Source organism: Nicotiana attenuata, unplaced genomic scaffold (genome assembly GCF_001879085.1).
Source record: "Nicotiana attenuata strain UT unplaced genomic scaffold, NIATTr2, whole genome shotgun sequence".
Taxonomy (NCBI): Eukaryota; Viridiplantae; Streptophyta; class Magnoliopsida; order Solanales; family Solanaceae; genus Nicotiana; species Nicotiana attenuata.
This window is the reverse complement of record NW_017671821.1, coordinates 1-27,435: the sequence shown is the minus strand read 5'-3', so window position 1 is coordinate 27,435 and position 27,435 is coordinate 1. Positions and strand designations below refer to the sequence as shown.

The 27,435-nt window shown below is 35.8% G+C and overlaps 2 protein-coding genes across 3 annotated transcripts; both read left to right on the top strand.

The window, feature by feature from the left end:
* The first annotated feature begins 9,784 nt into the window (after window positions 1–9,784).
* Window positions 9,785–14,188, top strand: LOC109210411. Its single transcript, XM_019373824.1, has 5 exons — window positions 9,785–9,953; window positions 13,162–13,276; window positions 13,361–13,450; window positions 13,565–13,663; window positions 13,779–14,188. The coding sequence occupies exons 1-5, from the start codon at window positions 9,886–9,888 to the stop codon at window positions 13,878–13,880; spliced, it is 474 nt and encodes a 157-aa protein (XP_019229369.1). The 5' UTR covers window positions 9,785–9,885; the 3' UTR covers window positions 13,881–14,188.
* Window positions 14,189–16,854: 2,666 nt separating this feature from the next.
* On the top strand, window positions 16,855–22,474 carry LOC109210410 (WAT1-related protein At5g07050-like). Of its 2 annotated transcripts, none has more exons than XM_019373822.1 (7): window positions 16,855–17,106; window positions 18,258–18,320; window positions 18,409–18,525; window positions 19,199–19,433; window positions 20,165–20,323; window positions 20,744–20,895; window positions 22,023–22,474. In XM_019373822.1, the coding sequence occupies exons 1-7, from the start codon at window positions 16,889–16,891 to the stop codon at window positions 22,198–22,200; spliced, it is 1,122 nt and encodes a 373-aa protein (XP_019229367.1). In that variant the 5' UTR covers window positions 16,855–16,888; the 3' UTR covers window positions 22,201–22,474. The 2 variants fall into 2 exon arrangements, with proteins under 2 accessions (XP_019229367.1, XP_019229368.1); XM_019373823.1 differs by lacking the exon at window positions 16,855–17,106 and adding an exon at window positions 17,122–17,596.
* The last annotated feature ends 4,961 nt before the right edge of the window (window positions 22,475–27,435 follow it).

Here is a 27,435-nt window from a genome sequence, read left to right as displayed (position 1 = left end):
GAACAGGTTTTGACATCACGAATTTGATGGGATTTGCTTTAGAAATAAGACGGACAACATGAGCTTGAAAGTAGTGCTTCAACTTTTGAATTGAGAAGACTAGCGCCAAACACAACTTTTCAATCGGCGAATAATTCAGCTCGTTTGGTGTCATCATCCTGCTCAAGTAGTAAAGAGAGTTTTCTTTCCCCTCACTATTTTCTTGGGCCAGTAGTGCTCCAACAGACCTTTCTTGCGCCGCAATGTATATTATCAATGGCTTTCCAGGTATATGAGTTGCTAAAACTGGAGGCTTCATCAAGTAGGTTTTGATACTTTCGAAGGCATTAGCTTGGTCCCACTTGAAAGGAACGTCTTTCTTCATGAGGCGACTAAATGGTTGGCACCTCCCATCTAGGTTCGAGATGAATCTTCTAAGGTATGCTAGCTTTCCTTGCAGACTTTACAATTCATGAATATTGCGGGGCTCGGGCATTTTCAAAATGGCATCCACTTTGGCTTGATCAATTTCGATCCCTCGATGTCGGACGATGAAACCAATGAACTTTCCTGAAGTAACTCCAAAGGCGCATTTCAATGGATTCATCCTAAGTTGGTACCTCCGGAGTAACTCAAACACCACTCTCAAGTATTACAAGTGGTCTCCCTCTTTCTTGATTTTACCACCAAGTCGTCCACATAGCATTCGACATTTTTGTGGAGAAGGTCATCAAAGATATTCTGCATAGCTCTTTGGTAAGTAGCACCAGCGTTCTTCAAGCCAAAAGGCATTACCTTGTAGCAATAAATACCTTTGGGCGTACGGAATGCAACAAGCTCTTCATCTTTTGGCGCCATGCGGATTTGGTTATAGCCTGATGAACCGTCCATAAATGACATTACCTCGTACCCAGTAGTAGCATCGATCATCAGCTCTAGAATAGAAAGAGGGAATTCATCTTTTGGACACGCATTGTTGAGATCCCTGAAGTCAACGCACACTCGAATCTGGCCATTTTTCTTCCTTACAAGGACAATACTTGAAACCCATGTTGGGTATTTAACTTCACGAATAAAGCCAGCTTCGATGAGTTTGTTAACTTCGGTTTCAATTAAGGGAACCAAGTCCGGCCTAAAGCGCCTTTGGGCTTATTTAACAGGACGAGCACCATTCTTGACGGCAAGGTGATGGGCTGCTACTTTAGGGTCCAAGCCAGGCATTTCTTTGTAACTCCAAGCAAAGACATCCCTGAACTCCTTGAGTAACTCAATATAAGTGCTTTCTTCATCAACTTCTAGTAAAGCACTTAGGTAGGTGGGTCTTCGTTCTTCATCGGTGCCAAGGTTAACTTATTTTAAGGCATCAACTGTCGTCTTCACTCCTTCTTCAAGTTCACGTGGAGCATCTTTTGCATCTTCATCTTCTTGAGGGTCCCCATCGTTGAAGGATATGTGATAACACGGTAAAACATCCTCTAAGTCTGCATTATCCTCCATTGAAGATGGAACACCATTCTCTCCTTGTACAGTAACATGATACGAAGAACCCGCACTTTCTTCATCTTCGTCATGTTCCTTAGCGTAGACCACAGTATATGGCTTTACCTTCAGTACTTCTTTACATGAAACCACAAGTTTTGTTTGTCGCCTCATTCTAGAAGGAACCAAACTTTGGAAATACTTAGAGATCTTTTGGATTTTGGGCGAAGCGGGTGTTCTTATGCTTTGAAAATTTCTCTGGAACTTGTTCCCCTTCTTTAATGGACCCAATCTCTCAAACACGGAGGTCCTTATTTTCCAAGTCGATCAAAGACAGAAGGCTTGTTAGAAGCGACCGATTCATCTTCTACAGTGATATAATTGCTACTCGCCCTTCTTATGGAGATACGCACTGGTCCCAAACCTTCACGTGGTTGTCTCGTCGCAGCTTTTGATGGTAGCTTCCCTAAATTTGACGGCTCATTAGGATTGTATCCAGCTTTTGCTAATAGCTTGTAAGCATTAGGATCAAAACCTTTATCTGTTCACTTTGTAGGGAGCCACATTCTGCAAACGATTTTGGGCTACAAACCATGCAAATGGCTTTGAGGACAACTATACTGCCTCGATTCATTTTACCAGAAGAGTTAACTCCTTTAGCATGTTAGTTTGGAGATTAGATGATTCACCTTTATATTTCTTCCTTTTAGGGACATATTGGAGCGCATGACTTACTTTCTTGCCATAAGACGCAATATTCCCTCTATAAGATTATTCGCGTTGTGTTGTACCTCTTCAGTAACAGCTTTGGCTTCACCAGTAGTCACATCTGCTCTTTTAGTTGTGGGCTCGTCATTCTTGCTTTTCATGCCATCATCAACCTTTAGCTTCTTCAAGTAGAACTTTGCATCGGCGAAGTGTGGCTCAGCCTCGGTAAATGGCTCATCATCAACAATTATCTTCTTCTCGACTTCACCCTCATAGTATTTTAGTCATTGATGGTAGGTAGATGGAACTACTTTATTCTCATGTATCCAAGGCCTTCCAAGCAAGACGTTGCATGATGTTTTTGCATCGATCACATGTAGCCATGCACTTGATTGCATATCTTCAATGGTGATTTCCAGCCTGATCGCGCCTATGGCTCTTTGCCCCCTTGGTTGAATCCTTGGATCATCACACGACTTTCTGAGAGTTTGTTCATAGGAATACCAAGTTCTTTCACAGTGCGAATTGGTAAAATGTTCACTGAGGATCCTCCATCAACCAAAATTCGACTTACCCTTTCATCACACATATAGCCAATCAGGTACAATGGGCGGTTATGAAGAGTGTCACCTAGCAGAAGATTGTCATTTGTGAACGTGACTTTTTCCTCACAAGGATTAACTTCTTGAGGAGTGGACTCGATGATCTTTCCCGAAGATGGTGCCAACGGTAGGTCATCACTCTTTTCTTCCCCTTTGTCAGCATGGCAACAAGAGGCATCGATACCCTCATGGGAAATCTTCGTGCGGAACCAACTTGGTAAAAACTCTTCCAAGGTCACTGGATTTCGTGGCTTTTGAGAATGGTGCACCTCCACTTTTGCTTTCTTCAAATATTTAACTGGATTCCATCTACTTGTTTTTTTCACCATCATTTTCCTTGTTGGTTGTTCTATTGATTCTTTTCGTGGGCTCCTTTTGTGGTGCTTACGACGAGTCACCAACGTCCAACCTTCATCATCATCAGGTTGATTGACTTTAGCTTTGTCGTTCTCCAGTAATTCTTCATCTTTACTTTCTTTAAAACCACATAATTCATCCGGACTGAATGAGCCAAAGGTGATAGAGACATGGTTTGCGCTTGCTTTCTCATCTTCAAGCACGATCTTCTTTTCGCGAGCCAAGTCCGTGACTTTGTCCTTGAAGACAAAGCACTTCTCCAGAGGGCGGCTCACAAGTCGATGGTATTTGCAGTAATTTGGGTCATTTGTTTTCCCAGCTTCATTTGGTCGCTTCATCTCTGGAAGCTCAATGAGATTTAGCTCGAGGAGTTCTTCAAAAATAGCTGGCACATCAGAATCCAGAAATGGGTACTCTTTCTCTTGCATTTCTTTTAGAGTCAACTTTCCACTTGGCTTATCTTTAAAAGAAGTGGATTTCATACTCTGCTTCTTGCTCACCTTCGCTGTGAACTTCACATGTGATGTGTTGACATTCATAGCTTCTTTATTTTCAGATTTGGGTACAAACTTGCTCCCTTTCCTGACTTCTTGCTTGTCGTTCCCTTTTCGAGGCTCATAGATAGGTAACCTTTCATTCTAGCAGAGGCCATGCTCAACTCCATGTCATGGGCACGAGTCGAAAGTTCTTCAAATGTGCCAGGCTTGATACCTTGCAAGATGTAGGGTAGTCCCCAATGCATGCCTTGGATGCACATCTCTATGCTTGAAGCTTCACTAAGCCTGTCTTTGCAGTTGAGGCTTGCATTCCTCCAACGATTGATAAAGTCGATAACTGGTTCACCCTTTCGTTGACGAGTATTTATAAGTTCTATCATACTCACAGTAAAAGCGATTGAGGAATTCTTGCTCCAGTTGACCCCAACTATCAACAGATCCAGCCTTGAGGTCCGTGTACCAATCAAAAGCATTTCCTTTTAACGAGCGGACAAACTGCTTGACGAGATATTCCCCATAAGTCTCAGCACTGTTGCATGTCTCAACAAAGTGCGCCATATGTTGCTTTGGATTGCCTCTTCCATCAAACTATTGAAATTTTAGAGGTTGATAGCCAACATGCATCTTCAACATATCGATCCTTGAAGTGTATGGCTTTGCGTAGGTAAAGGAGGATTTGTAAGCGACTTCATAGTTTTTTTTATAGTCCCTTCAATGAAATCCTTTAGTTGATTGATTGGAATCATCCCTTCCGAAGAGACTGGAATTTCCTTAGTGGATGCAACTTGTCGTAGGGCAGGATCAATCTCTTGAACTTCTGGGAGTTTGCCGGGTGCATGGGTGGATTCTTCTTCCATCAAGATTCCTACCCTGTCTGTTAGCTTGTTAATTCTAGCCTCTTGATTTTGCATGCATTTGGTCAAGCCAGCGATTGCTTCCGTCAAGTTTGCTAACTGCTCCTCCACAGATGAAGTGTTTGTCACCATGGCTTGCATGATTGTTGTGGACGACGGAGAGTAGCATGGATTTTCACACAGATTGATTCTTGATTGGCTCACGCTATGTGGTGTAAGTGCGGAGGATCCATAACTTGAAGCATCATCATCTTCCTTCACAAGAGAGTGCTTGGATCCCGAGAGGTCAAGCAGAGCAAGAGTTTTCTTGATCTTTTTAGCAACATCGCTTCCTCTTTCAGGTGCGTTTGTGGAAGATCTTGCTCCTTTTAAGGATGAAGATCCGAAAATAAGGGTTGATGCGGACGACACTTGGGGTGCTTGTTGTCCTAAAGAGCTTGCTTTGCTCCTTGTAACTGGTCTGAAGCTTCCAAAGGTAACATCGAGGATGCTTTCCAGATCAGCATAGAACCTGGAGTTAGCAGCCTTGGTGGATGTTGATCTGGAGTTGATTTTCTTCGAAGCCATTTCAATGTTTTTGAACTTTGGTGATTGAAAAGTTGAGATGAGAGGTAGAGATATATATAATAAATTGCGTCGAGAAAATAAAATCAAGACCGAAAATATTGCAACAATTGTAGTATTTTATTTCAAATATTTGAGTGTTGCAATCTCTATGAATCCTCTGATTCTTCTTTTCAATAGTAAATAAATTCAAGGGTCTTTGAGCTTGATCTTGAATATGTAGTTGTCGCCACGAACGATGATCTTGTTCTTGAGCTTTGGCTTGATTGCTTGAACTTGACCTTGGTTTGTTCTTCGTTCTTGAGCTTGAACTTGATTGCTTGAAGCTTGAAACTTAAGAAATTTGCGGTGTTTGATCCACGAGCTCTCTCTTGCTTCTTGTTATAACTTCTGGTGTCTTTTCTAGGTTATGAAGACCCCTATTTATAGTTGTGGGAGGGAAGAGTTATGATAAGAACAAACTCTTTCCGCCAATCGAATTGAAGTGTGACAAGGTCGCATTTGATTGGCCAGAACATGTCACTTGCACACGTTGCACGGTTTCATTGGCCTTTTAATGTGACTTGGCATGCCTTGTCATTTTGACACGTGGCATGATCCTATTGGCTCTTCCGTTTGACTTGGCGTGCCACGTCATTTGACACGTGGCACCAAATTGGGCCTCTAGGAAGATGACATATTGGGCTTAATGAAGTGGACTCATCACTTTTGCCCAATTAAATGGGCTAGCCCAATGTATTAAGACATATTTATTTAATCCATATATATTGGACTTATATAATTAATTCAATTATATTAGCCCATAATATTTAATTGGATTAATATATCTTAAATTTAAAATATAGTCCAAATTATTTTATGAATTTAATTTTAGTAAAATTTATATGCCTACAACATCTTCAACACATCTATGGCACGATCAAATTGAATGTCTTTTTAAATTGAAGTTGGCTAATGGCTAAGGTACAGTTAGATTTGCCAATAGAAAATTATGGCACGTTCTAATCTTTCTTCATTGTGAAGCAAACATGCATGCCCTCTCCCACTTTGTTCCTTTTTTTCCCCTTCTTAATTGTGTATCTTAATGTTTAAGCTAACAATATAATTTCTTAATTGTGCATTAAATCTCCCAGTTTTTAGTGCTTGAGGGCACATTACTTAACTTAAAGACTCATGTTGTAAGATAAAAAGATAACGTGTAAAGTCTAAATGAACTTTGAATCATAGAGGTTTGCTAGGGCCGTGCATTCGTACCGAAGTCGAAAATTTTGGTATTTGATATTCGATATTTTGATATTTGGTTTAAGCTTTAAAAAATTATTGGTATTAGGTATGGTATTTGGTATTTTAAAATAAAATACCGAAATACCGATACCGTACCGAAATATATATTATATTACACAATCCACATATTATTTGTTATAACATAAATATAAAAATCTAAAATTTTACTTTTCTTTATTCTCTAAGTTCATCAATTAACTCTAAGCAAGTAACAAGTCATTTCTAATGATCAAATTTATTCTTTTATGTACAGTTTTCTCTCTCTAAGTTGGTATTTGCTAGTTTTTGACAAAACTTTTGTCAACAAATATTTTTAGTTTTGTACTTTTGAGTACGTTAATTTAGAATATTACAGTCTATGACTCTATGCACTAGTTAACATTCGAACCGAATAAATCGAAGTTACCAAACCGAATAAACCGAAATCGAAAGGAGAAAAATCGAACTTTACCGAATTTAATTAGGTACGGTATTGATATTGCATTTTAAGAAACAGAATACCAAAAATCTGCACCGAAATATCTAAATATCGTACCGAAATATCTAAACACCGTATCGTACCGATCGACGAACACCCTGCAGAGGTAAATCGATCCAATATTTAAACTCTCGAGTTCAGCATATAATGTGTTCCGTAGTGGCAAGGTTTGATTAGAGATGTGAAAATAGGCCAACCTGTAATGTGACGACTCCTTAGTTGCTAGGTTTATAATGACTTTTGCCGTTTTTGCTCATGAATTTTGTAGGTATTTATTTGTCTTGTTTGTGCCTGTTCCTTGAACCAATTAAATCGAACCAACTAGAGAGTTTTTTCTTTTTTGGAAATTGGAAAGTTTAACCAATTATCACTCTCATCTTTGTCAAATATTTTGTTCTACTCACCCTCCTCCCCCCCCCCTTCCCCATAAAAATAGAAAACAAAAAGGAAACAAAGAAAACAAGAATTTAAATATATTAAAATCTTAGTAATTTTTATATTTATTTGTTCTCAATGTCAACAATATTAGGTTCGACCGAACTCGTTTAGCAAGACTCCGTCCGTGCCTAATGGGCAGATAGGTAGCCTTCTATGTTTCTACGGGGAGAAATTCAAAAATAGCCAGATTTACCACTGGTCGTTGAAAAATAGCCAAGTTTCAAAAGTCATCGAAATTTAGCCACTTTAAATCTGAGCGAAAACACTGTTCAAAATCCGGAAAAATACGCCCGCAGATTTTACGGGAGTTCCAGCATAAGTATGCTTGAACTCCCGTAAATTTTACGGGAGTTCCAGGATAACTATGCTGGAACTCCCGCAAATTTTACGGGAATTCCAGCAAGTATAATTGTCCAGTATAATATACCGGAGTTTGGAGCACTGGTGCTCCAGTCTCCCGCAAATTTTACAGGAGTTAGCAAAGTATACCGGTCCAGCATAATATGCTGGAGTTCGTACACAAATGCACCAGAACTCCCGTATATCATACTGGACCGGTCCCTGTTGCAGCAAAATAGTGGCTATTTTTCATTGACTTGATAAACGCTGGCTATTTTTCATTGACCAGTGTGAAAACTGGCTATACCATGAGATTTTAACAAACGCATATTGAGTTAATTTTATCCATGGTCATTGAACTTTTGTGTTTGTTACCCAAAAGTCACTTTTTGTTGTTACTTAAAAATCATTCAACTTTGTGTTCATTCTATAAAAGTCATTTTCTTTCTTTTGTTACACAAAATCATTTTACTTTGCTCTAGTTATCACAAAAGTCATATTTTTACTTGAAAAGTCTATTATGCCCTTGATATTATATAAACCTTCATATTTATGTAATACCTTCTATATTATATACTATATAATATATTTTTAACTATGTATTCTATTTATAAATAAAATAACTTAATATTATCTTTATAATATATTCATATATTTAATTTTTTCTTAACGTTAATTTTCAAAATATATTAGTAGCGTTATTAAATTTGTCAATAACTTTAATATATATTAGTAGAAAAATAAATCGGCAAGTACATTTTCGTGAGAAAATTTGCAGGTAAACAAACAATGAAAATGAGAAAAATATCATATGTTAATCTGAAGGAAAATCCCTAGGTAACTCTACATGCGAATTTAGCTGGGGATATTTTCTTGGGGATTTACCTGGGCAGTTGGTTATTTGGCAAATTATACTACTAGAAATTCGGGAAAAACCGTCCAAAAAAATGGACCAAAGTTGGCCGGTAATGGCCAATAACCATCCAAAATGCGATCATTAACGTGTGGTCGGTATTTTGAAGGTCGGAAGGGCATACCGACCAACTTTGGTCGGTCAATTAAATGTGCAGACTTTTTGTGCAGACTTTTTGGCAAATAAAGATCACAAATATGAAGCACATAATTTGGGATGTGCAGCTCAAAGAAATGGAGTTTTTTCTCCTGGTAGATTTAAATCATGTAGCTTACGAGAGATTTTAAGTAATTTATTGTTCATTGTACCAAAAAAAAAAAAACTGAAATATATTGCTTGGTTTGTTGTGAAAAACTCTTTTCCATTGACTATATTATAGGAAGTAGAATACAAATTTTCTAAAGTTTGGGGGATCCATAGCACCCACTTAAAGACTTTTCCTTAGAAAAGAATAAGTTAAATTATGACATAAAAAATCTTTATCTTGAAAGCCAATTCCTATTTTTCTTTATCAAGTGATAAAAGTAATATTTTATGTAATTTATGTACCACAATTGATGTAAGCTTCAATACATTTTATCCCTCCTTTCCTTGTTATGATGGTAATTATATGGACTTTGAAAATCCTAGTAAATTTTTTATGGAAACATAATTTTAAGGAAAATTTTGGATTAGAATTATCGTCTATCAGTGAGAAAAACTCTCATATATTTTTTGGTTTCTTATTTGATGTTGGATAGTTCCTTTGAACTTTGACTATCACGACGCATAAAGTTCATTAAAAGAAAAATCGTACCCTATCATTATTTTTTTTTTATTGATTCGAACCTAAAACATCTGATTAACAATATCACTAACTCTAATATTTCTAATTGTTTGACCAGAAAAACCAATGAAAAGAAACCCACAGAGATGTCCCAGTTTGAAATAAGGGAAAAATACTTTTTTATTTAAATTTTCTAATAAGAAAAAACAATACTAGAGGCTCATACATCTTGTAATTGTAGTTGCTAACACTCGCTCTCTCCATTCGCCACGTCACTGCATTATACATCACTTGACCAAATGTTATTGGTCGCAAAACGTGTCCCCTTCGATCTATTGTCCCTAAAGCGAGTACATTCTATTATTCTACTCGCGCGCGTTTGCAATCTGAATATCAAATACTTATAGCGCGGTATTGGAGGGAAATTACCAAATTAATCAAACAGCCAAAATTTTTAAAAAAATAAAAAATAAATTAATTTTATGTCTTTTTATAAACTGTACTGTTATTTCACCTATAAATAAATAAATCAAACTGCTAATCCAGTAGAAGTCCCTTGGTTTCTCTCTCCTTTTTGAATCTCTAAAAGTCTTTGTTTTCTAGAGAGAGAAAGCCGTCAGTACAGTAATGGCGTTCTTATCATTCACAGGGAGGCTTCTCTTCGTATCAATCTTCGTTCTCTCCGCTTATCAAGAGTAAGAAACTTCATCGTTAGCTTAGTTCAGATCTACTCTATTTTTCACTCTTTTTTGGTGTTATTTATGTATTTTCAATATTTATACAACTTTATCTGGTATTATTAACCTGCATTGAGTTATTTATCGTCATGTTTTAGTTTGCTATGTGGTTCTCCTTGGTTAGAACTAGTATAAGATGAGTTGGATCTAGTGCAATTTAGATGAACTAGTAGACTAGAGTTGGAACTGAAGTTTTATTGTTAACTTGCATTGAGTTATTTATCGTTATTTTTTTAGTTTGGTATATAGTTAATTGAATTTTCTTTAGTTAGCTAGGGTTCTGTCCTGAGTTAGAATTAGTGTATGAGGAGTTGGATCTAGTAGAATTTAGATGAACTAGTTGACTAGAATTGAAACTGAAGTTTTAGGAATTTAAGCTATATACACTGATAGTATAAATATTGTTTACATTATCAGTGTACTTTAATTGTAATAACATGTTACCTACCATTTTTATTAGATTACTAATTACTCCTTCTATCCTAAATTGTTTGATATAATTCATATTTTGAGAATCAAACATCTCAAATTTGACTATGAATTGGACGTAGAATCTTAAGTGTTTTGAAATAAAATTTACATATTTGGAAACTACATAAAAAGTATTATAAGTTACAATAATTAACAATTTAAAATACTTAAAAGGTATATGAAATAATAGTGATAAAAAAAACTCGTTTGACTCTTTGAAATTCGAGTTGTATCAAACAAATTGGGATGGATGAAGTAGTATTTATCAAGAGTTACTTGTAATTACCTAATAATTTACCTGATTATGTAAAATGTTTTTACACTGTCAGCTATAGAACGTGTGATAGCATGTTGGTTATCATTTTTACCATATTATGAAATAACGCTTATCAAGAGATTACTTGTAATTACCTAATAAGTGACTTGATTGTATAAATATTTTTTACACCGTCAGTGCATAGAATTTATGCTCTTTAGAATTTGTTCATATGGCTTTTGATCAGCTAATTGTTTAATTGTTTTAGCTTATAATTACTAATTACATTGGTAGTTAAGCACGTTTGGTGGAATGATTGCGTTTGTTTGTCGCTATCTATGTATCGATCCAATTGAAGAGGTAGGTTTTCTTATATATAATCTAAGTTCTATGCACTAACGGTGTAAAGAATATTTGCACAATCAAGTCACTTATTAGGTGATCGCAGAATAAGGTCACTTTTCAGGAAATCTCCGTGGTAGGCATTAAATGTTAACTTGGTAAAAATATTGAGTAACCTACTATTACAAGTTAAATTACACTAAGTATAAAACATATCAGCATTGTTAATATATATAATTGAATGCTACTTTTATATTTATATAGAAGGCTATTTTATGATACCTCGCTGTCTGCAGTATTAGTTGAGATATAACAATAAGAGGGTGTGTGGCTAAGCTCTTTATGTTTGACCAAGTAATTTACCTTACTATTCCTTTCACTTTTTCTAAACCCCAAAACTACCCTTCCCTTACTAATTAAAGTGTCAATTCTCGTCACCACTTTCAATTAGTATATCGTTGCTGCTATCGTTCACTAATAGTCAGCTTTTTTGAAGTTATAAAAGTGAAGCAAACAGTAGCTTCTTAAATAAATATTTGAACATTCCAATATTTTGTAAATATTATTCTTTAGCTTTTACTGGTTCCAAACAGTTATTTTATTTTTTGTTGTTGAATCCGTCCTTTGTTTAATTGCCGAAACTATATTGTAAATCAAATATTTCAATGAGTTTACATGTTACCCCAAAATCTGAAGCTATGAAACTTTTATCCAAACACGTAACTGATTATTTATAAAATAAGCTGCAACACTTAAAAAGTGCTTTTAAGCAGAAGTGCTTAAAAGTCACTTTTTAAGCCAAATTGCCAGAGTTGCAAAAGCTATTGCTTGGGAGTGAATTTGTCTAAAGTTTTGCATAGATTGAAAAGTTTTACCATAAAAAAAGAAACATTGACTTGTAAAGTTTTGATTGTTAACACTGATCAAAATTTGTTATCTATAGTTTGTAAGAGTCGTAAGAGGTGCCCGATATTTGTACTAAAAATTGTTCCAAAATATTTGTCCTTTTATAAGAAAAGAAGGCATTGTTTTCTTTTCTAATTCCACCCTTATTGATAAGGGTAATGTAGTCAAATATCCATTATGATTAATGCTATTAAATGATTTTCTTAATAGGTTTGCAAATGACTGATAAATCATTTAATAGCATTAATCATAAGAGTTGTTTGACTAAATTACCTTTATTATATCTCCTTAAAATGAGTAATAACTGTTGAGAGACATGTTTGAAAATCATTTATTGGAGAAAGGGTAGATTGAGGGACAAAAATTAACGCCTTCTTGGTTTCCTAAAATGACACTTATTTTGAATCAAATCTATTTTGCTGCTACGACATTTAGAATGGCATTGGGGGTTGTAACATTATTCTTCTCGGAGTTAACAGTCCAACCTCGCCTGTTGCTTGTGTTATGTTGTAATACAGATCTTGAGCTGAACTGCTATGTGTGAAGTCTTTTCATGCTAAACATACAAAATTCAGTTCCAGATCTTGTCAGACGCTCAACATTAACTTACTGGTTTGACGGAAATGGATCATATATGAAAATCTTTTCTGTTTGTTGACTTGCCTATATTTTTTATGTTCCTGGGACATGTCTGTGTAAAAGAAGCTGTTAGTTTGGGGGAATAAGTACCAAGGTGCGGAACTTAATGCTGCAACGTCACAATCAGTTATATTGGCCAGCAAGTTGTGCTCCTATCCTTTATGTAGAATCCTCGTTTAGGAGGAAAAATTAGTCAAACAAACGTTATAGAGATAAATTCATACTTATGATGATAATCAGGTTCAATCATGCTGCTCATTCACCAGAAATTTGCTGAAATGCTTCTGGGAAGATATAAATTGATAGATCTGGATACTTTTCCATCGAGCAGAGCTGTAGGCTTGTTTATGGAGCAATATTGGAGTTGTATCTAGTATCTACCCGCTGACATATGTACCCCAAATTTGCCTGTATTTGCCTTCTTTTTATTTCATATTTTTTTAAGGTGTCGGAAAATATTGAAAAAGCTGTTAGCCATAATGAAAAAAATTACATTGTGAATTCTGTAATTCTTAATTGCATACATGCCTCATATACGATAGCTGTTTATAGATTCAGCGAATTTGGGGTTGACGGTGGGTCAGCAGCAAAGGCTTTAAGTCCAAAGTTCAATGTTTTCTCAAAGCATGTGACGACACACACTGGATTGCATGTACCACATGTAGAGGTAACAATTCGGCTTTGCTGAATTGAATCTAGTTTTAACAATTGTCTCTCTTGCTCTCTCTAACTTAACATATGTCATTCACAGATGAAACACCTAGTGTTGGGGGCCTTAGTTATGAAGGGTCTTGGAAGCCTTCTTTTTGTCTTTGGTAGCTCTCTTGGAGCTTACATCCTGGTGTGTATCTTCTATTTCCTTAAATTATTTGTCGAAGTTGCTTTATGAATTATTTGAACTTTGCTTGTTTCATCTTGCTGACTGCATCTTGATCTTGGTTTTTGCTCAATGAAGCTTTTGCATCAGGCCATTACTACTCCCATCTTGTATGACTTCTACAACTATGATGTTGACAAGAAAGAGTTTGCTCAACTTTTTGTCAAGTTTACTCAGGTAAGCTAAAGGATGTCTCTTTAGATTTTTATTTCTTCCATTCATTACCAAATTGCTATTGCAAAACTTTGCAAGGTTTATTAAGTAGTGTATTTTGCACTATCTTTTTGGACAGAGCTTGGCACTCCTTGGCGCACTGTTCTTCTTTATCGGCATGAAGAACTCTATGCCTAGGAGATCCATAAAGAAGAAGGCTCCTAAGACAAAAACAGTTTAAAGGACGAGATAGGTTCAATTTCTTGTGATTGATTCACAGCACGCCATAGCCCCTGAAGAGTTTCTTGTAAGCGTTGTATTTTGCAGTTTTACTGCACTCTCATTTTGCTCTCTTTTGGTTGAATTTCCAAACTTTGTAGCTCGTTTATGTTATCTCGTTTTTCTGAGGATGTAAGTTTCACTCTTTAGAAAATGGATTTAGACATCAATTAGTCCAAAAAATAGGGGACATTTAGTTGAAAACACTTACATTTGACTACTGAAATAGCAATTGCTTCTGCTGTAGTTTATTTGATAGCTTTTGTTGGTTCTCACATTCTAGCTTTCTGGTCTGCTCTTGTCGATTTGCACCGAAGTGTCCTATTTGGTCAAATCAATATATAGCCATTCACAGTGATGCTATTTAGAAATTAACAAGTACTTATTTTGTTCTGAAATTTTAAACTAAAAATCCTAACTTCATGACAATTCAGGATATTTTTGTCTTGAAAATTCGAACTCAAAAATTGAAATTCAGGATGCACTGACTAATTCCTAAATAGTAGCCCTTTAGAGTGACTACCTGGTGTTAATTCTTCTTACTTATTATGTATGGCTCAAGGAGTAAAAGACAGTGGAGAAATCTTATAATAATGGAAGAGAAAAGTAAATCCAACAAAAATAGTGAAGACAAAAATAAGAGTGAGCTTCATTTTCCTTTTGTTTTTTTCCCTTAAAACCAATATAAAGGGGAAATATATTTGTTGGCCACTAGTTGCCTTATTTTCTTTTCCTTTCCCAATTAGGAAAAATAATACGTAATAAATAACATTGATGTTTTTATTACAAAATTTAGAAAATTCTCTCCATTGCATCTTCTCAATTCTAATTCGGCCATCATTCTTTTCCCACCCCAGATGCAATTCTCATATATTCTTGGATTTTTAGCATCTGGGGATAAATTCTTTGAACATAAAATGATGTTATCGTTTTATATTTTCTAGCACCTTATCTTATATTCTTTGTATTTCACATTATTCTCTTGGTCATTCATCAAGGGAGCAGTAGCAAAAGGTAGTTGATCACATTATATTTAGCTTTTGGACTTTATATATTTCGAATAAATTTAAAGAATTGGCATTTATGATATTTTCTGATGCTGGCAACTGCAGCATATACCCCTTATAGCACACAGATAAAGAGTCAACTAAACGAATTTTTAGTTTTTTTCCCCCACCCAGTATCCGGTACACGCATTGGAGCCCGACTATATCCAGATTCACACCGCGTAGGGCCCCATTCGGGGGGAAACGCTCCCTACCAAGGATTTTTCCATACCCAGGGCTCGAACTCGAGACCTCTGGTTAAGGGGAGAGCAGTCCCATCCACTGCACCACATCCTTCATGTTGCAGTTATAGTTATTCCGGCATTCAAGTAGGTTTAGTGTGTAAAAAGTTGCCCGTGTTCGACATATCTCAAAGGTTAGAGGCGAAGCTAGAGAAATTGATACAGGTTCAGACGAATACAGTAGCTTTTGCTTAGAGCCTATATTTATATGAGAAAATTTTGTGAATATCTAAAAATATTTAGTTGCGAGCCCTGTAAAGAGACGAGCTATGAGTTCGATGATAATTTAAGATCTCATAAAATTTAAATCCTGGCTCCGCCTCTGCTCAAGGTCAAGGTAAACTATGCATTCCATTTCGTTCATCTTCATGTAGGGGCGGGCCTTCCCTAAAGCAGGTAAAACAAATGCTTTAGGCCCCACATTTGTAGGGGCAGGGCCTCATTTTTTGTTACATCTAATAAGCTATGTATAAATTTTAAAAAAAGGCCCGTGAAGTGAAAATGTTTGTTTTCTTTCTTTAACAAATATAGAGAAGAATGATTTGTAACTACTATGATTTCTGTCAAGGAAATTGTATTTGAAATGAATATCGAACTCGAATTCGTAAGAAACGTGTGATATATAGGAAGAAACGATTTGATAAAAATGTTGATAATGAAATCTCATAATCTCTCGAATAGTCCTTTAGAGTTGATTACTTTTTATACTGTTTTTCACTTCAAAATAGATTTTGAAATTATTCATAACTTTGCATCTAAAAGAACGAAAAAAATATACTTCAAATTAAAAAATCATAATTTCTTTTTTGGAAAAAGAAAAGTTAAGGCCCCTCATAAAATTTAGCTTTAGGCTACAAAATTCGTCGGGCCGCCTCTGACTTCATGTAAATTTAATGTTGAAGTATGCTCATCTTTGGAACATGATTGTTAATGTACGTGTTGAGTAAATCTTTGTAACATGGATACGTAGTTGGATTAGTTTATTAATCAATCTATAGTATTAGTCATCCATATAGCGTTGCATTTTTCGTGGCAAATTGGCAAACAAAAGGCTACAATTGCATGTTGTATAGGTAGTTGTCAATATTGCGAACCTCCTTGGTTTCTCGACTTATTTTGTGGTGCGAAATCCATCATTGGCTCATTTTGTTAATATTTCTTTTGTTGCCGAGAAAGTCTTATGATTTTTTATTTTATATAGATGGATATTTTGTATTGAAAGGGAGCCTAGGAATAATGATAAAGTTGTCTTCGTATAACCTATAGGTCACAGGTTCGAGCCGTGAAAGCAGCCTCTAGTGCTTGCATTAAGGTAGACTGTCTAAATCACACCTTTTGGCTGCGACTCTTCCTCGGACCTTGTGTGAATACGGGATACACATGCTACATTCGCATTTTCTATGTTACCAGCACTTCTCAAACGTACCCTAAATTGCAAAAGAATTTTATGTGGTTCCATCATCAAACCTATTTTTTTAATTAGTGGAGCAATCTACTGTATGCATGATGATAAAGACGATTCAAAATTAAAGGAGTGGATCCCAAAATTATGCCGAGAATAACTTAACAATCACACTTTTTTATCCAACCTTCATTACACTTACAAAAGAGGTTTATACAAATGGCTCTTCGAGAAAACTTAGTTTTTCACAACTCTCTTCCAACACTCCCCTAACTCTTAAATGAACAAAGACGGAATCAGAATTTTGAAATTTAACGAATTTTCTAATACAAATACAGTGTCCAAGCAAAAGCTACAAGATTCGTCTGAACCCGTAACTAATACTGTAGCTCCGCGACTACACATAGATGAAGGACAATACTCCTTATATAAAGGAGGAATAACTATTACACGTACAATCTATAATGCAATAATCTTGCACTCCTTTTGTCATTTCAGGTGGTGGAATGTTTGTTGAATGACTTTTTATGTCTTTTCTAATTAAATATTCAAGAATAATTCATCACTAGAATATTTTATTTTCTCCATTCTTTAAATCTTTTCTCAAAGTTTTTGCTTTTCTTTACAAAGAAAAAACAAGAAACATATTATATTCTATCCTTATATTGGAGAATAGTGTCAGATTATCATAAGAATATGTTGATCAAGAACAAGATCCCATTCTTACAAATTGTCTATATTTTCTGGTATTTAAATTCTTGATCTTATTGTATTAGTAATTTGTCAAAGACAAGAAGATGGCTATTATGGGCATTTTCAAGAAGTTTAAACCTCATTTTCTTATGATTTTAGCTCAGATTTGCTATACTTTTCTGTATTTCATAACTGAAGCTTCCTTCAATCATGGGATGAATCCTCATGTCTACGTTACTTATCGGCATATTGTTGGTGGTTTAGTTATGTTACCATTTGCCTATTTTCTCGAAAGGTATGTATATATCACTTTTCTCTAATCCAAATACATGCAGTAAAACAAAGCAACTCGGTGCACAAAGTATCGGTCTGGCAAAGAACCGTATCCCAAGAGGTGTGATATAGATATAGTCTAACCAAATGAAAGTATTAGTGGCTATTTCCACGATTCGAACCCGTGACCTATGGGTCACACGGAGATAACTTTCAGTATAATTCAACTGTTATAGCAGGTTATCTGCTTTATTTTTTTCGGTAACGGGTACTACTTATTATAGAATAATTATATGTTATTATCTTTCAAGTGACCTGATAGTGCAAAATCAATGCATAATCGTTAATATATCCTTTTTAGGGAGGGAGGGGAAACTGCTATGAAATGCTTCAAGCTATTGTCTCCCTCTGTTCCATTTTATGTGATACTATTTCCTTACAAGTCAGTTAAAAGGATTGACACACTTTTTAGTCTGAAAATAATTTAACTCAAACTCTTTACTTTATTTTTAATGAGAAGCTTTTATAGCCACACAAATATTATGATATATTTAAGACTACGACGTCCAAAAATCTTTATGTCTTTCTTAAATTTCGTGCATAATCAGATTACTCCATATAAATTTCGTGCATAATCAAACTACGAAGAGTACTATCTAAAGGGTTTTGTTTCTTTTATGCAGACAAACAAGACCAAAGTTAACTTTGTCTTTGCTATTGGAAATCTTTGTACTTTCTCTTATGGGGTAAGCTCAGTTAAACATCAATCATATCATCCTTTTGAAATATAGATTTGAGGAAAAAAAATTACTAACAATTTTTTCTTCATTTCAGAGTGAGTTTGACGTTGAATATGTACTTTGTGAGCTTGAATTTCACTTCTCCAACTTTTGTATCTTCTATGGTCAACACTATTGCTGCACTAACCTTTGTATTAGCAGTAATACTCAGGTAATTAAATCTCAATAATTTCAAGAAAAGAATGCAAAAATTAACAGTTTATGAAACTAAAATCTAACTATGGAGTGTTTACTTCAACTCAGTGTGCTGAACTTAAACTCATCAATTAAAAGGATTTAAGTTATATATACAGGCAGTTACTAACGGAACTAGAATTTTCACTAAGACATGTCAAAATTTAAAGAATTAAATACATGAAGAAGCCAAGGGAATAAAATATATATTATATATACATAAAAGAACAATTTTTACTTACCTAAACAGTGTATTTTTTCAGCGAAAGAGTGTCAGTTGACACTTCTTGGAGCTATGTAGCTCCACCACGGCTGATAGTGTAAAAATCTTTACACCATCAATGTGATTTGACATGCTATAACATGTCACTTAACATTTAATTTAGTTTACTAATCGATGTTATCTGCTATTACCTATTCAGCCGTGGAAACAGTCTCTTGCAGAAATGCAGGGTAAGGCTGCGTACAATAGAATCGTATTAACCGGCCCTTCCCCCGACCCCGCGCATAGCGGGAGCTTAGTGCACCGAGTTGCCCTATTTAATAGATGTTATCTGCTATTACTTATTTAGTGACCTGGTAGTGTAAATATCCTTTATACTGACAGTGGATAGAACTTAAACTCAATTTTTCTTTTTTAATTTTACTAGGTTGGAAGTTGTTAATGTTGGAGATCCTAGGGGAATAGCAAAAATCTTAGGAACATTGGTTTCATTGGCTGGTGTAATGACAATGACATTGTACAAAGGAGTTTGTCTGAAAAACCTATGGCAACCACTCATCTATATGCAAAGAGGTGGCAGTTTTGTGCATGAAAATTGGTTGAAAGGCTCCATTTTGACTGTTGCTAGCTGCATTACATGGTCCATATGGTACATCATGCAGGTAAAGGGGTCCAATTTCATCCTATTCGCCGAAAAATTATACTGTGCAAACTTTTCAATTACATATAAACTGTCGAATCTCCTTGAAAATTTTTTAGTGTAAAAGGTTAAGGGGGTTCAAAGGTTGTTTTAATTCACAGTTCAAATCTCGACTACGACATACTAGTATATTTTGAATCCCCTTGTATGAACTCCTGACTCCGCTACTGTACAGGGGCTTCCCGACACCCCATTTTGCATGCGTTTAACAGTACGGAGACACTTGGATCTTCATTATGTGTTTTTTCTATTTTTCTTGATTTATGCTCGGGGTTAAAGGTTCACTTAGCGAGCGTTAGACAGAGGCGTATCTAGCGTAGAAGCTATGGGTTCAACTGAACCCATAGCTTTCGCTCATACCCTGTATTTTTGTCCAAAAAATCATTATATATGTACAAATAAAATTTTTTACCCATTAAATTAGATGAGAAATGGTAGAATTGCGAATCTGAACCCATAAAATTTAAATCCTGGATCCGCCTCTGGCGTTAGACTGTTATCAGAGGTGGATCCAATATTTTACGCTTTATGGGTTAAATATTTAAGATTCTTAGCATTAAATCTATTGTATTTTTATAAGTATGAGTTCAGATATACAATTTGTTTGCAATTTTAGTAGATTTATACACATAAACTTGTTACATCTTCAAAGTGAAATTCTTTTTCTAACTAGTTTACCTAAAAATTTTACAGGCTTACACACTAAAAAGATATCCAGCACAATTGTCACTAACTACATGGATGAGTTTTGTTGGAGCAGCACAATCAGCTTTCTATACAGTCATTGTACAACATAAAAGAGCTGCTTGGACCATTGGTTTCAACATTGATTTTTGGTCAACAATATATGGTGTAAGAAGGGTTCAATTATTTCTCTAATGAAACTTAATTTGGATTCATTGTGCCGGGCCTTATTTACTGGTTATTGTTATTATTTTTCACCTATTCTCTTGTTCTAATGTTGCTGTCATTATTTCTATTATTTTCTGTTGATAGTATTGATAAATTGTCTCTCTTTTCGTCTTCTTGAGCCGAGGGTCTACCGGAAACAGACTCTCTACTCCCTCGGAGTAAGGGTAAGGTCTGCATACACACTATCTTCCGGAGACTCCACTTGTGGGACTGCGTATAATAGACTTTTGTGGTCCGACCCTTCCCCGGACTCCGCACATAGCGGGAACTTAGTGCACCGGCTGCCATTCTTTTGTTGTTGTTGTTGAAACTTAATTTGGATGTGACAAACTTTAATGTGTTGTTTTTTATTTAAAACAGGGTATAGTGATCTCTGGTTTAGTGGTGTTTATTCAACTTTGGTGCACTGAGCAAAAGGGACCTGTTTTTGTAACTATGTTCAATCCACTATCAACTATATTAGTGGCAATTCTAGCATACTTTGTCTTTGGGGAAAAGCTATATATGGGCAGGTAAACAACTCTTTCTTGTTTTCTCTTTTCTTTTTGTGAGTGTGAGGAGAATAGAGATGGATTAAAGAACTTAGGGAAAAGCTCCAAATATACCTTTACGGGTTGCGTTCGTTATGTGACTTAACCCAACACCATACAACACGAGCTGATGACAACGCTTGCGATTTGTCTTTATATATAACCTCCATTTGCCTTTCAGCCTATAGGGCCCCATCGTTATCTTTCATCTCAAATATGCCCCTCCCACTAACGATTTTCTACCCTGGAAAAATTGGTCACGACACGTAGGGTATATTTGGACCTTATAATTGTTTAGGGGTATACTTGAACTTTTTTTAATTGTTCAGGGACAAGTCGCAATATATTGTAGAAGAGGCTACATAATACATACTATAGAGTAATATGATAGTTTAGGAATAAATTTGGATCTTTAGTTCGTCTACGTGGCTCCATCGTGTCAATTATTAGAGCCAAGCTGGACAACCATTATAGAGAGGGGCAAATACGAGACGAAATTGACGATGCATGACTTTCATTGGCTGAAAGTGAAAGGTAAACGAAGGACAAATCGAAACTTCAGGGGTAAAGAATCTTTACCCAAGAAGTTAAATTAGTGACTGTATATTACTACTACATTCAGTAAAAATAGCACGGTCTAGCCAGTTTTAGAACTGGTCATTCAAAAATAGCCAGCATTTATCAAGTCAATGAAAAATAGCCACTATTTTGCTGCAACAGAGACCGGTCCAGCATAATATACTGGAGTTCGGTGCACCTGTGTATGAACTTCCAGCATATTATGCTGGAGTTCCAGCATACTTATCCTGGAACTCCAGTATAATATGCTGGAGTTCAAGTATACTTATGCTAGAACTCCAGCATAATATACTGGCGTATTTTCCGGGTTTTGAACAGTGTTTTCACTCAGATTTATCTTTACATCAAAAGTGGCTAAATTTCGATTACTTATGAAACTGAGCTATTTTTAATCGACCACCTGTAAAGCTGGCTATTTTTGAATTTCTCCCCTACATTCACTACTCTGTGTAACAATTGATGCGGACTTAGTATATATATGGTATAATTTCTTGTTCTAAATATACACTTTTTTCTTCACATTTTTTCAGCATAATAGGAGCAGTAATAGTCATTGTTGGCCTTTACTTGCTCTTATGGGGAAAAGAAGATCACAAATCAGAGAGAAATGATGAAGAAAAATGCAGCACAATCAAAAGAGAACAACTTGAAGACCATATGATGCCAAAATTAGCATCAAATGCAACTGGTTTTAAAGCACAAACTTAGAAATCCTTGCCATTCATTTGGACAGCAAACAAAACTTATACTAGCTAATTCCAAGACTATATACAAAAATCCAAAACAATAAATAAATATAAAATCAAGTATCGGGAGTGCTTATCCCTTAATAGACTTTATGCGGCGTGAATCTGAATTAGTCGAGCCAATGACTATCGGATACGAGATGGTTAAACCAAAAAAATTGAGATCAAATTGAGCTTGGTTTCCAAAAAGACCAAAATTATACAAGAGATTGTTGTACTAATTTGGTGCTTCATTTTATTCATTTTCTTTGAAGTCAAGTGTTGCGGCCAAACGCACACGCAAATATACGCGGTCGTCAAGTAATAAAGTGACTAAAAGTCGGATGTCGAACCCACGAGGACTTGTGATTAACTATTAACTAAATTAGACTATCCTAATTATCTAAACAAGAATTAAACCTAGAAATATTTGATTCTAAACTAATTAAAATAAATAAAAACAAATAATGAACTTTGGACAGAGAAAGAGCAGATTTTTATGGTATCAATGTAATGAAAACGATCTAGGGTTATGGGCTATCTAACATTCCTATTGTATTCTTCAATTGAATTGACTAACTAATTTATCTAGTTTATTGGTTGACAAGGTTAATATTGCTCATAAGAATCTGTCGAGTTCTTACTCGCCTATTCAAGCTAACCTAACGCCTATATGTCTATGGAGTTAGAATCAACAAGAACGCATTTATAATTCTTGTAAATTAACCAAGCAAGGCAATTAGGTATATGTCTATCCTAACCGCGAATCCGTTCCCCGAGGCCCAGGTTCAAGAACTTGCTCTACTCAATCCTATATGCAATCTAGAATTCCCACTTTCGAGTTCAACTCTAGATTCGTAGATAGTATTCAATTGGTGATCAAGCAATCAAATAATTAAGTGCAGGATTGAATAAATAAACCAATATGATAAACTAAGCAATCAAAATCAATATCCGAATAACAATAGTCATGAAAGAACCACAACCCTAGAACGTGAAGTTTAGCTCCACATAGACATGGTAGCAAAACAACAAATCATACAAAGAAACATAAAAATTACTAAGTTTGATGGAAGAAAAGATGAAACCCGGCCTCCACGGCGGCTCTGTGCTCTTCCTTCGTCAAAAATTGCTCTCAAAAACGTTCTCCTATGTATATATACCAAGTAGGGTTAGGCCCAAACAATTATACCTTCTCCAATGTGAAAAAGGACACTTTTCCCGGGCTTAACTAGCGCTGCAGCGCATTTGACCGCGCATCTGGGCGCGCTAATTGACTTACTTTCTGTTTCTGGGTGCGCTAAAACTAGCGCGGCCGCGAATCTGGGCATTTTTCACCCTGTTCCATTCCGAATTTGGAAAAACGTAAAACATGAAAGTTGTAACCCTTTGAGTTAACTTTCCAACCATATATTGTGGAGCCAAAATGGAGTTTTGAGCAAAAAGTTATGTCTATTTTACTAGACAGTGCGCAATCTGCCTACTGGAGTCTTCGTTCGCTCTAACTATCATCCGTTGACCCCCAAACACGATCCCGGCTTAATTCCTTGAACTTTTACTCAAACTTTAAAGCTCCAAATCACTTGAATTCATTCCATAACATCTATATAGCTCGGAATCACTCCTACAAGGCATAAAACATACAATTAGTGCAAAATACTAGCGATTAAAGCTCAAACTCAATTAAAGTGCAGTAAATTAGAGTGTAATAATCGACTAAAATACGTAATTATAGCCTGTCATCATCAAGAGAGATTAAACATAGATGTGAAGTCTAACTATCATCAAATTATACAAGAGATTGTCTTTGTTATGGCATGATACTGATCATTTTAAAGAGTCTAAAAGTTTTACAAGTTCAGGGCCGAAAACTTTGACAGGTGTCGATAGGCACGCCTCTGACTAGGGCTCGATCTTAAGAATCAATCCTAATCAAATCTACACAACGGAGATCGAGATCCATCCAATCATGTAATATGAATATAACCAAAACTTAGAGCTTATTTCAAGACATATTGATACGCAATTGAGAATGGAAAGTAGCAGATGCAAGTTCAATTTCATCTACATTATATGATTGTTCATACATTTATTTCCATCAAATTGAAAATCAAGAAATAGGGATACAACAAAGAATTCAGCTAAGAATATCAGAGTAAAAGGCAAAGGCGAAGGCAGGATTTCAACTTTATGTGTTCTAAATTTTAGAAGGACAACTATAAATGTTAATAGGTGAGTTCTAAGTTCAATGAGTACATACTTAATGAATTTCTTAACATAAATACACTATTTGAACAAAAGTAACTTAGTTCGGTCGAACCTATATTTGGCTTCTACCTCCACTCCTGGTAAAAGGAGATTAGCAACTTACAAACATTTACAAGAAATAATGTGCCTCTGCCACTTGCCCACTAATGCTTGCATTATGGTAGGCTGTCTACATCACACCCCTTAGGGTGCGGCCCTTCCTCGGACCTTTCGTAAACGCGGGATACCTTGTGCACCAGGCTGCCTAATGTGCATATACCGCTTAAACCTATTAACCTTTCAAGAGCTAATAAAAATGGAAAGACTACTGTAAGCATATAAATTTTATTAGAATTTTGAATATGTAAAATAATTTGGACTATATTTTAAATTCAAGATGTATTGGTCCAAATAAATATATGGGCTAATATAATGAATTAATTATATAAGTCCAATATATATGGATTAAATAAATAAGTCTTAATCCATTGGGCTAGCCCATTTGACTGGGCTAAAGTGATGAGCCCACTTCGTTAAGCCCAAGATGTCATCCTCCTAGAGGCCCAGTTTGGTGCCACGTGTCAAATGACGTGGCGCGCCAAGTCAAGCGGAAGAGCCAATAGGACCATGCCACGTGTCAAAATGACAAGGCATGCCCAGTCACACTGAAAGGCCAATTAAATCGCGCCACGTGTGCAAGTGACATGTTTTGGCCAATCAAATGCGGCCATCTCATACTTCAATTTGATTGGTCGGAAAGAGTTTGTTCTTATCACAACTCTTCCCTTCCACAACTATAACTAGGGGTCTTCATAACTCAGAAAAGACACCAGAAGTTATAACAAGAAGCAAGAAAGAGCTCGTGGATCAAACACTGCAAATTCCTCCACAAGTTTCAAGCTTCAAGCAATCAAGTTCAAGTTCAAGCTCAAGAACGAAGAACAAATCAAGTTCAGGCTCAAGAACGAAGAACAAATCAAGTTCAAGTTCAAGCAATCAAAGTCAAGATCAAGAACGAAGTCAAATCAAATACAAGGTGTTCAAGATCAAGGCTACTTGTTCGTGATACAATTCGTGGCAACAATCAAAGTGTTCGCGACGGATAAATCAAATTCAAATTCAAGATCAAACTCAAAGGCCCTTGAATTTATTTACTATTGGAAGGAAGAATCAGAGGACTCATAGAGATTGTAACACTCAAATATTCAAAATCAAATACTACGATTGTTGCAATATTTTTCGGTCTTGATTTGTAGACAATAAATTTGAGTCGAGAAAATAAAATCAAACACGAGTGTCAAACTAGAGCTTCGAACGGAATAATTTCCACAGCTAACTTGCACTTTGCCTTAAAAGTATTAAGGATAATTCATATTTGAACAAGACAAAACTGTAATGATTGAAGTTTATAGTCTATATGTTGTAATCTCATTACATTCACGTAATTACTGTCCGAAACGAATTCGTTGGCAACTTATATTCTTTGCAAGGTAGTCTTCTTTGTCTCTAATAAGGATTCCAGGAGATAAACATGCGTCCTCGAGTTTCTTTCCATGTTGGAAACTAATTGCTGTTGCCGCCTTTACTAGTCAAGTTCTTGTAGAAAACTAATTATAGCAATGTCCCACATCGAAATCTCACTTCCCAATCAGCTTCATAGGAGATCTATATAAACCCCACGCTCATATTTATTGAGCATCAATTTGCAGTATTTGCAAGCCACTTGAGTCTACCTTTGACGACTTGGAAGCATTGACGAGAAGGTAATTTCTTCTTCTTTTCTTGTGCTTTTCTTCTTTTGTCATTTTTTTTGTAGGTCAAGCGAGAAAGATATGTTCTTGTTCAACGAGATGATCCATGCACGAAGAAGACAATCTTGGAGTGTGAGGGGATGAGTACTCATTAACCGTTAACCGTCTAAGCCAAAGATTTATTTTATCTTAGGCAAAGAACATCACACCGTTTATGCCAAAGATTTATTATCTGAAGCGAAGACCATTATACCGTCTGAGCCAATGACTTCATCTTGTTTAACTTCATTTTATCTGAGGCATAGACCTTTACCCTGTCCGGGCTAGATTTATTTTGTCTGAAGCGAAGACCATTACACCGTCTAAGCTAATGACTTCATCTTGTTTGAAGATTTAACTTCATTTTATCTAAGGCATAGACCATTACACCGTCTGGGCCAAAGATTTATTTCGTCTGAAGCGAAGACCATTACACCGTCTAAGCTAATGACTTCATCTTGTTCGAAGATTTAACTTCATTTTATCTAAGGCATAGACCATCACACCGTCTAAGTCAAAGATTTCTTTTATCTGAAGCAAAGACCATTACACCGTCTAAGCTAATGACTTCATCTTGTTTGAAGATTTAACTTCATTTTATCTAAGCCCCATTTTCGGTTACGACAAATCTACACTCCGACAAGACTTGAAGTATTGGCTGACTATTAAATTTGTCGCATGCCAGATTAGAATGCAAGTATCACCTATGCAATTTGTTACATGTATATCCATTCAATTACTTGAACAACGTAATAACTGAGCAAGGACAAAGGCACAACCATGCAAACTATCATTTTAATATACATTGCAACTGCCAATGACATTTATATTTCCTAGTAAGAAACGAATTCTCTCTTATGGTAATAATTAGATACATTTCACGTGAAAGATCCTTAATCCCAATAACAATCTGAGTTGCTTTAGCATTCCTGTATTGCCGCCGAGATTAGACTCCTTCTTCGAAGAAACATTGCAGTAGCTGAATCCTATGCGGAAAACAATTGTAAAACATATGATCCCACATCGGAGTTTACTCTTTTAAGTCATCTCTTCCATGCTATATAAGGCTGCATGCACTGCCTACGTTGTACATCGATTTACATTGTTCTTAAATCAGAAGAAGTACGACAGTGCCGAGGTAACTTCTTTTTCTTTCTTTTGCGTCTTTTTTTTTCATCCTT